This window comes from Sander lucioperca, chromosome 16 (assembly GCF_008315115.2).
Source record: "Sander lucioperca isolate FBNREF2018 chromosome 16, SLUC_FBN_1.2, whole genome shotgun sequence".
In the NCBI taxonomy this organism is placed as follows: domain Eukaryota; kingdom Metazoa; phylum Chordata; class Actinopteri; order Perciformes; family Percidae; genus Sander; species Sander lucioperca.
Genome location: NC_050188.1, coordinates 8,019,075 through 8,032,375, shown reverse-complemented (window position 1 = coordinate 8,032,375; position 13,301 = coordinate 8,019,075). Strand labels below are relative to the sequence as shown.

The window sequence follows — 13,301 nt, the reverse complement described above, 5'->3', positions numbered from 1 at the left end:
AGCCCGGCTCCGAAACTTACACACCGTGTCCTCAGGACTTATGATCTTCTCAGCCCGATTAAATGTCCACAAAAGCATAGACCGTAGACTGAATAGCCAGCATTCATCATTTCCTACAGTCTAGTTAGATGTCCCTTCAAAGGTTGGTTCCAAAACTCACACACAGCGTCCTCCAGTCAAACTCGGTACAGCAGCCCAAATACTGCTAGTCCACCAGTGCTGAGTCCTCCAGTTGCGGCCCCAGCATAGAACGCAAAGTCCCACCGCCGCCCTCCGGTTCCTCTGTTGGCAACGGTCCGTGGCGCGGGGGCGACCCGTGCATGTAGCGCGTCTACCTCCACTTCCAATTCCAGCCAGAAAACACCCGGCTCCGCGGCTGCAGCGAAGGCGAACTCTCTCCCTCCGTGGATCACTCCCAGGGCAGGCAGGTGGTTAAACGAGTCCAAGTTGCGTTCAGTGTGTAATTCGTGTTCAGTCCCTTCAGGCACCCGAAGCCGCTGGGTCGCGAATGTGACGCAGTCAGATTGCACTGGCTCACACACCATAACTTCCTGCATCTCAGGCTCTGCCTCGATGTGTTGCTGCGAGGCACTAATCTCTGCCAACACTCCCCTCACTGCGCTGTAGATCACCAATTCAAGCACACTCAGCTGCCTCTCCAAAACCCGAGTGATTAAGTCCTCCATGTTAGAGAACGCGGTTCACGTCAGTTGCTTCATTAGCTAACGTTCCATTAGCCGCTGCCATGCCAACAAATTTCTCTGAACGAGTAAATAGTTTAGGTGACAGTGAGACCCGCTTTCTCGTGCCTGCAGGCGCTTCACTGAGTCACCGTGACAACAGACAAAACAGTTTGGTGTCGAAGAAAAAGCAATAGACCTGGTTATTCAATGAAATACGGAGGTGAGTGTGGGAGCCTCAGTCTCTAGCAACCATAGCGGTGGCTGGTCACGTCATAATCTGAGCCTTTATATGGCAAAACAGCACTTTTAGTGGACATACAGTACATTGATGGAGCGCAATTTGTTCTATAGGGTTACATCGCAGCCCGGAGTGTGGCTGCTAGCTGTGGGGCTCTCACTCAATACTGGACCAATTTCAAAAAATGTTGTTCCCATTATTTACTTAGACACAAATACATGGGAAAATAGGGTCCAGGTTGAAAGATACTGAAGTTCCCTTTGTTGCTAAGTGGAGAAAAAAGCATTGCTTATCACTCAGCTAATCTGATTCATCAGGACTGTGTGAGTAGTTTAAAATAAGCCAACAAACCCACAATTGTCATCAGATTTGATTCAGTTTTTATGTCAAATACTAAACTTTGAATTGGTACAACATTCTTCCAACTGAGCCCCACCCACCTCAAACTAGTGGGTGGAGCTCAGATGAAAACACAAATACAGATATCTAAAGAGAAATACCAAAAACTGTTCAAACTTTGACAAAACAAATTTGTTCATTAAGTGAGGTAAAAACCAAATGAGTTTTCAAGCAATTTCACTGCTGCTAAAAATTTTCCAATATCGGAATGAAATCATAAGTCTTGCTAGAGTTGCGTGCGCCTGTTGTCTTCGTTTGGTGTAATGTGGTCAGTCTTTTTCCCGTCTCGACGTTCCGACAAAATCAAACGTGTTTGATATTATTATTATTTTTATATAAGTTTTAAGTCTTGGTAATGAAGTTAAATCATGTGAACAATCAATGGGTGTGCTCCCTCCAGCACCAAGCAGCAGACCAGCTAGAGCCAGTGTTGTTTATGGTTGCACTGGCGCAGCACTAAGCTAAACGCTAAAGAGGGAACAAAAATGTAAAGATTTTTTGGGCATTTTAGGGATTTATTTTGACAGGACAGCTGAGGACATGAAAGGGTGGAGAGAGGGGGAACGACATGCAAAGAGAGAGACAGTGACGGTGATTAGCTTCGGAGCGAGTACTGACTCTAGAGTCATAGTGAGAGAAACAAAGTGTCTCCCCTGTGCTTTCTGACCATGGTGGGAAATGTTTAGCAGGAAAAGTTAACCCTCTCCTTGATTTCATGTTGTTTATGGAGAAGGAAATGAGTCGGGGGAAATGCAACACTACCAAGCCACGGCCAGTCGTGTGCCACTGCGACGTGTAGTTACATTTTTCGAGAGGTGCACGTCAGGCTACGGCGTAGGGTCCGGTGTAGTTTTGTGTCTTCACGTACCTACGTGCGTAGCAACGGCGTTGATTTTACGCATAACTATAAATCAGCCTTAAGCGAGTCATCCAAGGGAGTTTTACTGACGAGTCTTCCAACAGAGTTTTATTGACGTGTAAACGCGGACCTCCAGGTACTGTCGCCATTCATCCGCATGTATGGCGCTAAGCTAAACGCTAAAGAGGCAAAGTTGCCAATTTTCAACCATTCTGAACAAGTCTTTCACAGGGGTTTTACCAGCTGATGAACGCGGTCCTCCATAGAACTGCCGCCATTCTTCTGCATGTACGGAAGAACAGAAAATGTATTTCCTTTAAGTTAGCAGCTAACGCTAGTGGTAGCTAGCTAGCCCAAAGTCGCCAATTTTCAACCCTTCTTAAGCAAGTCATCCAAGGGAGTTTTACTGACGAGTCTTCCAACAGAGTTTTATTGACGTGTAAACGCAGACCTCCAGGTACTGTCGGCATTCATCTGCATGGATGGCGCTAAGCTAAACGCTAAAGAGGCAAAGTTGCCAATTTTCAATCCCTCTGAAGTGAGTCATTCACAGGGGTTTTACCAGCTGATGAATGCGGTCCTCCATGGAACTGCCGCCATTCTTCTGCATTTACGGAAGAACAGAAAATGTATTTCCCTTAAGTTACCAGCTAACGCTAGCGGTAGCTAGCTAGCTTGCTTAAATTTTTCAAAACGAATCTAGTTGTAGTCTTGCAACGTGTGACCCTGCAAGATCTCCAGTCTTTACATATAATGATAGTCTTTAACGTTAGATGTGAGATTGTGTCAGACTTTAGTGTTTTAAAAGACTTTTCAGAGTCTTCTAGTGTATAGTAGGCATAAGAAAGTAGGTTTTAAGCTATAACTGTAACAGTGAAATGCTTAGAAAAACACTTCCAGTTTACAAAAAACTCAAGGTCAGTTTGTTTTGTAACCAGCAAAGAAATGGACATAATTCTAATTTTTTTTTTTTTTTGTCACTTGTAACACCTCATGTCAGCTCTAGCTAGACTGATGACTGTCAATCACACTTTAAAGGAGACCTGCAGGTGGATCTGTTTTTCCCTGTAAGGGACTGTTTGTTATTTAATTAAGGGGCCATCGGAGGAGTTTTGTGGCCTCTAACCTAAAAAGACGTGACCCTCCCCTTGTCAGTAATAATTTTCCTATGACCCTCCAAAATGGTTTGAAAAAGAGGAATGACCCTCCCCTTGCGTGCAAGTTTGCACTTAGCAAAGAAGTACAGATACCATTTAATTTTTACAACCATGATGTACAGGAGTTAACCTCTGCATTCTCATCTTACACATCACACTCCTCTGTTATGGTGTGGTGGCCATTGCAGTAGATTTACTCACTAACATTGTTGTGGAAACACAATAAGCATGGAAACTAAATGCGCACTTCATGCATTACTGCATTACTTAAAATACTAAGTTACTCCTCTAGTAAACTAGTATTCATATGAAATAAAACAATAAAACATTGAGAACATTCAGCAAAGGACGCTGGGATATAACCAATTCAACACTGGTTGCTATGGACTTGTTACTATCGTCATTGTATATTTTAGCACATAGGTAAAGCTGCCGAAGCTGAACATTATATTCCAAAACACATATGTTTATTTTTAAAGTTTTTAAGTTACATTGTAACAATTTAACAATTCGCCCTTATGAAATCCAATCGCGGCACGGCTGTTTTGGAACGCAATAGACAGACGCTTAAATTCAACTAAAATGTAACAGTGAACAATCAGTGTTGGACCTACAGTCTGTTGAGATGCCTCTCCAAACGCAGAAACCAAGCGCAGTCACACCATAAAACGTTAAGACACGTTGAGAAAAAAGATCCGCATTTTGTCGTAATCCAATGACACAAAAAAAAAGTAATCCACAGCGATCAGTAGATCCACAAAAAGGTAAATGACATGGTGTATCCAGCAAGGCCGATATGAGCGTCACATACGAGGCCTCTCCACTTCGCTGTTTAAACAAAGTGGAATAAACGTATAAAAGTCCAAATCTACACAAAACCCGCAATCAATTAGTAAGCTGACATCACATTTATATACATGGCATTTAGAAAACCTTTATTGCAAGGTTGGCACGGCAAGATGTCCAGACTAGTGCAACAGTAACTTTCGTTTTTTTGCGTCCTGCTGCTCCCATCGTCAGCCAGGTAATATTTTTTTTTACCAAAGCAGTATATGAAATCAGATGTATTACCTATCACCATTTAGTTGTTTTGTGTTATTTAAATTTATTTAATATCTGGTCATGCCAGATGTAATTATTCCACTAATTTTTTAAACAATGCAGTTACCTGTTTGAGCCACCAGGGGGGCAGTGCTCTTCCTGCCCCCCCAGCAAACTCCGCGTATGGGGTCAGAACCATCTGCTAGGGGGCCGAGACTGAGAGCTACATGGATAAATATGCACCAAACAAGCCACTTTGAACTTTGAAACACTTTTGCTCTTTTCATGAATAAAAAAGTTGGATGACCCCCCCGCCCAGACTAAAAAATGTTGGATGACCCTCCCCTCAGCAAAATATAAAAAGACATGACCCTCCCCTATTTTCCTCCGGTGGACCATTCCATAAATACCGAACGGTCCCTAATGAAACAGAGCCAAATGGGCTTACAACCTCAGGTCTGAACAAGGCAACTGGTCCATCGACACAATTAACAAATATTTAAAGTTTTCAATTTCCTCTGCATTTGATGTGAAATAGGTAACATAGGTTACTTTTTACTGAAAGGCTTGGACTTAATCATGCACACAAAGTTGGCTCTTAAAGACAGAGGGAGTTCAGATGATCTCTCCTCAACATTAAATCACACCTGCAAACTCAGAAGGGCTGAAAAAGGGGACACATTTTATATACTTCCACACCGTTTAGCTGTCAGCATTTTAACCATGTTTAATCTAGCTGTTAGCTAACGGTAGGCTAACGTTACCTGCTGCCAAGTGTAGTGTTAACTAGCGTGACATGCGGTGATGTTTCAGTTGCCTCTAACGTCCGTTTCGGAGCATCAGAGAGAAGTGCAGGCATTTAAGTGGCACCAAAATGAGGCACCAAAATCCACGTTGCTATTCGGTCCGGTAGATAACGGTTGTTAAGGCACCGGTGCCGTATTAGCACCGGGTCTCAGTACCCAACCCTACTCATTAACGTTAAACCAGACACCAATGGGTCTTGTTTCATTACGTGTTCGTTTTCATTTCGCTCATATCTTACGACAAGATATACATAAAAAAATCTGATAACAATACTAACACAGTGGAGGATATAGCCTTGCCAAAATCCTTCACATTGAACTAACATTGTAGGCTAACAACACAATTCACTGACAAGCCGACAAGCCAACAAGCTTGCTTTCCATTATAACGTTAACATTACACATGTTAACAACAATGTTAGAGAAAACAATTATATTGTTGGCAGATAACAGCACTTACCTCAAAACTAATGTCAGTGATTGTGATTGGCCAAATGACTTGCAAATGTAGCACCAAAGATGTTTTATTGTGAAGAAGACCGCAGTAGGTTTTTGAAAGTCCCATTTATGGGAAATTGTACACCCCCCCAAATTAAAACTCTTTGGATCTACACGATTCACGTGGATGACATTTTCCCATTCAAAACGGCGATTTTTGCCGAAAAGCGACTAGTTTGCAGGTATGTTAAATCAGGATATCTTTGCCTTCTGAGACCAGACGATTGAAGAGTCAGTCAGAGTTTGTTTGTCTGAAACATAGACTGTAAAAATACTGAACATAGCATTGGTGACGTCACCAACTGGTTTGTGGATTGCTGTTTTGGAGCCTCGAGTTTGCATGTTGGTCAAGTTGTGAATGGTTTCAATGGTGTTTCGCTAAGCTAAATGCTAGAGAGGGAAAGTTGCTGATTTTCAACCTTTTTGACTTGAGTCATCCAGTGGAGATTTACCGTTCATCTGCATGTACGGCACACTTTCTTTAAAGTTACCAGTTAATACTAGCTACTAGCTACAAATCATGCGTTAGCAGCGCACTAAACAAGACATTTCAAGGCGACCAAAATGTTCCAGTTAACTTTGCTGCAGCTAAAACACACAGTGAGAGGGTCAAAGCATAAGATGAAAACACACACACACAGCCCAAAACAAGTTGAGGTGTATTTTAATTTAATGTTTTAATTGAATTTAATATTTAATTTCCACAGTGTTATGGTTAGCATTGCTAACCCTCTGTCCCGATTGACTGGTCCTAAAGCATCCCCTGCTTTATCGTCTATTTTAAAATAAATGGGACCATTATTTACTAAAAGAACATCATGCTGTATTAATGAAGACTTAAAACTAGAGCTTGAGACCATAAACTCATTATGAAAATGTTTACTGAGGTATATAAATCAAGTGAGAAGTAGGCTCATTTTCTCGTAGACTTCTATAAAAAGAGACTTCTGGGTGCTTGGGTAGCTCCCCTGTTAGAGCAGGCGCCCATATATAGCATGCATGTCGTTTCCCCCCTCTCTCTCCCACCGTCTAAAATGCCCAAAAAGAAAAAAAACAACTTCTTTTTGGAGCCAGAGGAGTCGCCCCCTGCTGGAAGTTAGTGAGAATGCAGCTTTAAGGAGCTTCAGCGTTGGCTTCACTTTTCAGGCCCGAAAGTTGCTGCTTGGTCTGAAACAGTGTTTCAGGTGGGAGATGAATTAATGTGTGATGGAGAGTCAGCTGAGGTTAAACTCACAGCATCTGCTGCGCTGGATCAGATCGGTCCAAGTGCCGTTGGGCAAACACTTCCTGACCTTGGGTCCCACAATCACCCTGTTGCCCCTGCAGATGTACTCTATCTCATAGTCTACCGGGAGCACCTGCACACTGCGGATCTACACACACACACACACACACACACACACACACACACACACACACACACACACACACACACAATATTAAATATGTCACAACAGATTTGGTTATATTGTTTGTACAAGCAAAGAAAGGATTTGGATGGTTAAGCGTAGAGTGTGTGTTTCTGGATGAGGGCTGTATTTGTGACTATATGTAACTTTTTAATGTTTCTAAAGCTCGGTCATTTTTCATACAATGGTCTTAAATGACCTTAACAGCAAATGAAACTAACAGTGAAAAGAACGCTATTTTTATATAGTTTTTAGTAAGGCATCTGCCTTTCCCGCAAAGTCAAAGAATGATATGTATATATAGATATGTATATATCTATATATATATATTTTTTTTTTTGTTGGCTCACTTTTACTCACGACATGCTAACCGGCAACAAAGGATTGAAAGTTAACAGTGAAAAATGAAAATGTCTTAACATGAATCCAACATCTTATTAGCAAATATAAATCAGCCTATTTGTAAAAAATAAAAAGACATTAATGATAGGCTTACTGGCGTATAGGTAAGGTAGTCACTAAGATCCACAGATACAGTTAATCCGATTCACTGTTCCACATGTATGTTTAACATTAAACATGATTTATAAAATCCTAACAGCAATTCTTTTAAAAGCTTAGTATTCTATGCACTAAAAAGGTATGTATAAAGGCTTTAGGCTTTTATTGTAGGCCCAGTTAAATCTCAGCAGTGTGGTGAGTATGACATGGCCCTGTTGTATACAGTGCACATTTCAGGGTATAATGACCAGCCTTAGTTCAACACACGCACAATTTTAAGGCTGATACAAATATTTTGAAATTGAAGCCTTTGATACGATGATCTTTAGTATGGATCAATTTAACTGTTTCATGACAAAACTTTGACATATTCTAGGCCAAAGGACAATACAAATAAAAACATAAAATACAAAGAAGAGGAACGTTCATGAAAGCAAATATTTTAAACTCTGATCATGTAGGATTTGGAATATAAAAAGTAAAGTTGATATATAATTGTAATGACATTAATCTGTGTTGTGAATACCAGACTAGTGAATCTGAACTGATCTCTGTGCAGCTATTATAACTGTGTTCCAGCAGCCCTTCTCACCTGCTCTTGTGTCAGACCTCTGTACCTTATCCCTCCATCTCTGGGAGGACGGATGATAGCACAACCTGAAAGAGAGACACACGGTCAGGTGGAGCAGAGAGAGACCCAGCAATCCTTCAGGCTCCTATCTGTTCCGATCTGCTGGCTGCGAGACAGACAGACTGTTATTCAACACTGATGTTGCATTCTGACAGCCAATCAGATTTCAGACTAAAAACCAAACCAATAGTTTTAAAAACACATTTTTAAAAATAACTAAGGGTTATTTTTCTTATGGCCATCAAAAACCATGAAAACATCAAACCAACGATGCATCCATCTTTTTGTTGGATCCCCTTGAGGCTATCCTTCAATAAACTTTCACACTTATAAGCATTGTGTGTGTATCACAGCCTGATATATCTTCTCCCTGTGTGCCATAAACTCACGTCACTAAGCCTCACTGCTGACATGTTCCTTCATCACTGTGAACACACACACACTACTTTTGACTCAATCCCACACACATCGTCCTGCTGCCACAAATACTCACTAGAGCACCAAATGTGGATTCATCCACCGCTGAAAATAGTCCCCAACTAAATTAGCATTTCCTGTTTGTTTGATAGAAACTACAGTGAGCAGCTTTTTTAGGGAATTACTAAAGTTTACGAAACTATATATTTTGAGACATTTTTACAGATTTACATCTCCAGTAGGCAAAAAGGCATCTTAAGAGAAGCCAATTGACGTAACCTGCATGTTTTTGGACTGTGGGAGGAAACCGGAACATACCCAAGCAGGCTTGGAGAGAACTTAGAAACTGCACACAGAAAGGCCGTAGCCAGCCTGGTTGAACCTGCTGTGATGTGGCATGCTAACCCATGCAACACCGTGCAACACTTCTCTCTCAAGCTCTCTTTTTATATTCTTCACACACCTACTTCTGTCACTTCTCAATACAACACTATAGATGCCTTTGAGGAGAGACGTGATGCCCTGTTATGGCTGTTGTGTGATTCGATGAGTTTCGCCTCTCCCTATGACAGAAGCCTTTTCGGAAAAGGTTTAAACACTTTTGCCCTTACTGTTGGCTGTCTTTATCCTTTAAAATTACCTTCAATTTATGACAGAATTTTACAATGGAATTAAGAAGTAAATAGCAACCCCTAACCCTGACATTGGCACTATAATATTCTATCTGCTATATATATACAAAATATAATATTCCAAATAATACTTAATGACAGGATGAAGGACATGACAATATGTACAGACAAATACAAAATGATTCAACCAAAAAGCCAGAGATGAAACACAAAGAGTAGAAATAGAGAGAAACGTGTTTGGCAGGTTTCAGAAGGTACTTTTTCTAACTGTCAGAAAAGCTTTTTCTTTTAGATAGAAAAAGGCTTTTCTGATTGTTTCATGACCTCACCACTAGATGGAGACCTCTGTTATGTTTTCAGCAGCCATATAAAGTTTGGCCTTGTTGCTGCCAGCAGAGCTTATTTTTCAACTGTAATGGTTTCACATGGAAACATTGTGCTGGCAGTGGGATGGCGAGGGTTTAATGGGGCCAGCTCTGGCACGACTAGTGGCCAGGAAACAAATTTGCATGTTCAGACTGTCTAACACTGATGTACTCAGGCTACAGCAAAAAGATTTGGAAGGTGACAATGGGACAGAAATAAAATTCTGCCACCACAATTATTTCTTTCTAAAAGTAATGTATTTTCACATGCTTTGTGTTTTTCAAAGCAGTTTTATCAGAGGATTTTCAGTGATTAGCTGAGATGGGGACTCGAGTCTGAGACTCGGACTCGAGTCACACTTAAGTCGCACAAACAGCTGACTTCAGCCTTGACTCGGACTCGACCCAAAAGACTTCAGACTTGACTTGCGACTCGACCCAAAAGACTTCAGACTCGAGCTTCGAGACTTGTCAACATGTTTTCATGCAATTATTGCTTTTTAAATCTAAATTTATTCATGTATTTCTATTTTCTTTTATTGGCGCATATACGTTGGGGAAACATATGACGAGCCTCATGTCCCCTGCCCTTTGCCATAATGTGCAACGTAACGCATGCGTTATGCCTTATGTGCTTGCACTCACATAAAAAAAATATATATATATTGACATGGCAACACCAAGTCCTCCCGGAGTTGTGCCTTTTGTCATTAGTTTTGCTTTCAATAACTTGGTAAACAGTGGCAGTAAGCCAACAGCTACATGCAAGGTAAATGATGCCGGATCAACAACGTCGAACTTCATCAGGCATCTCAAAACGCACCCAAATAGGTCAGTCAACTCACACGCTAATGTGAAAGAGACATTACATTTAGCGTATATCGTCACAGGTAACAAGCTAATGTAGTATCCAGTGGTTTATCTATATGAATTATGATTATGTTTCTGGTATAAAGGTTTCATGTAAGACACTGTAATATAAGCTTAGTTTTCAGAAGAGAGTATAGCAGTGCAGTGGTTTAATGATTAACCTCTTAGTGGCGTGATCTTGCTGGGATGCTCAATAGAAGGTCTGGGGTTGGATGCTGAGGGGTTAACAAACTATAGGAAGCCTCTGAAGAGGACACTAACCTATGCTATGTCAACTTGAATGTTCCATATGTTATCTAACATGTTACCTAAGCTACCCAATATATGCTGTGGGTTTTAGAGTCAGATTTAGGATGCATATTGGCGGTGTATTCTCCAGACTTTCCATGGAGTCTGTAAATGGATGCTGATCTTTGATGTAATAAACATTTTATAATCAAGAACAGTATCCAGCGAATCTCTCTTGCACACATCGGCAACGCAGCACTGCAACTAAGACACAACACTAACCATCGCAAAGTGTTGTGCTAATGCTGGGAACAGGCACATTGTATCGTTATAGTTAGTGGTTGCTGAGGCTCAGACATCCATGGCGCACAGGAGTCGGGACGCACGGATCCATCTCCCCAGGAATAAACGCTGTGTCAGGTGGGCAAACTCATGTGATGCGTAATTGAGCCCGTGGATGATTTGTAGGCTAGTAAGTGAACAAGGTGTACCCGGTCCACCAAACACTGGGCCGTCTTGACTGTCTTAATTCTGCACATAATTCTGTTGCTGTAGTCATATTTACTATTTCATTATTTCATCCATGCGTGGCGCAGCAGATCCGTACGCACTGTCACCTGCCGTGGAGACGCTCGCCTCACTAACCTCTCCTCCTCTGAGTCGGGTCTCCCTCGCGCTGGACTCAGTTTCACTGAGCGTACTAACACTTAGAAAATAAATGGCATTACATCAGTGAGTTCAAACTGCTTATTGTGCGTAATTTGGACTGACACTGAGATGCATGTTGTTCTGTAACTGGTGTGGCGCTGCCACTATTCTCTTGATTTCCACTTCGACATTAGACATTTTTTTTTGAGTGAAAGAGACGTTACATTTAAGATATATCACCACAGGTAACAAGTTAACCATCGCAAAGTGTTGTGCTAATGCTGGGAACAGGCGCATTGTATCTTTATAGTTGTATCCATATGATGTGACAGCCTTAGGTTAATATTTCACCAGGTCCAAGGGCTAGAGGGATGTGTTAAGTAGACCCCATAAAGTTATCCCACAACTGATTTTGATACTGTACTGTATGGATGGTAGCTACAGGACATGTTTTGAATTCATAAGATTTAACAATACAGTGTTAGGGACAGATCAGATGACCAGAGACTTGAGACTTGACTTGGACTCGTGGCAAAAGACTTGAGACTTGACTTGAACTTGCCCCTCAAAGACTTGAGACTTGACTTGGACTTGAGCTCAAAGACTTGAGACTCGACTTGGACTTCCAAAAAATGACTTGTGAACATCTCTGGTGATTAGTGATGGCCACAAGCCCAACCTCTCTCTGTTCTCCGAAGCTGTGTTGATGCAGGACTAGTCTATATCCACGACGTTCCACTTCCGGAATTGTTCATGTGCCGCCGGAGTTACCTTCCTCTTTCTTTGTGTTGTACACAAACTCCGGTGGATTTCTGAGGACTATGGTTAACTGCTCCTCAGATCTCCGCAGGGTAAATCCAGACAGCTAGCTAGACTATCTGTCCAATCTGAGTTTTCTGTTGCACAACTAAAACAACCTTTGAACGTACACATGTTCCACCAAAACAAGTTCCTTCCCGAGGCTATTTAGCAGAGGCACCGTGGCTCTGTCATCAATCTGCAGAAAGAAGTCTGGTTAATGTATCAAATGTGGCAAAATAAAGTCAGAAAACAACAGGGATTGTTTTAGTATTTATTTTAATATATTTGGAGAAAGGGATGTCCCGATCGGCTTTTTTGTCCCCCTGATCCAATCAGATTTTTTTCAAATATTTAATATAAGTAAACAAAGTAACTAAAATATGTCTTAAGCTTAATACATTTAACTAAGCGGAGCAAATTAGTCTTTTCTCTCAACCCCAAAACTGTTCTCTTAAGGATCCCACCCCCAACCAAAAAATAAACAGGCAAGCTGATTGAGAAGCTCACAGACCTTGGCGTCCCGACTCCCACCTGTAACTGGATCCTAGACTCCTGACTGAAAGACCACAGGTTGTGAGGATGGGACGATGAGTCTCTGCTGAGCTCACAGTCAGCACAGGATCACCACAGGGCTGCTGCCTCAGCCCCAAACTCTTCACCCTGTACACCTCTGACTGTGTCTCCAACCAGGACAACACTATCATCATAAAATATGCTGATGACAGCCCCATCCTGGGCCTCATTAAGTGTGTGTGTGGGGGGGGACTGTCTGATTATTGGGACTAAGCTTCCTTCAAAAAGCGAGGCAGGAAAAGAGCAGAGAGCCTCATTAGAGACCCACTCCACCCAGCTCACTCTCTGCTCAGACCCAAACACTGCACACACAGACACAGCAGAGCAGACAGTATCACTACACATAAAACAGTTCTATAACAGTTCTTTCCCTGCCACAGTCAAACTAATGGGGGGACAACTACTAAGTTTCTGGGCCTGCATGTAACAACTGACCTGAGCTGGACCTTGAACACAAATGTCCCAGTGAAAAAGGCCCAGACGTGGCTGTACTTCATCAGGCTGCTCAGGAAAGCAGGACTGAGTCGTCGCCCTCTCACCCAGGC

General features: G+C 41.9%; 1 protein-coding gene across 3 annotated transcripts in view; it reads right to left on the bottom strand.

Moving 5' to 3' along the window:
• Positions 1-13,301, bottom strand: part of gabbr1b (gamma-aminobutyric acid (GABA) B receptor, 1b) — a 275,139-nt gene that overhangs the window by 207,221 nt on the left and 54,617 nt on the right. For all 3 annotated transcript variants that reach the window (XM_035992923.1, XM_031278814.2, XM_031278815.2), the window contains exons 3-4: positions 8,184-8,248; positions 6,916-7,054 (exon numbers count right to left, since the gene is read on the bottom strand). In XM_035992923.1, the coding sequence (XP_035848816.1) occupies positions 6,916-7,054; positions 8,184-8,248 (204 nt within the window). The remainder of the gene's footprint in view (positions 1-6,915; positions 7,055-8,183; positions 8,249-13,301) is intronic.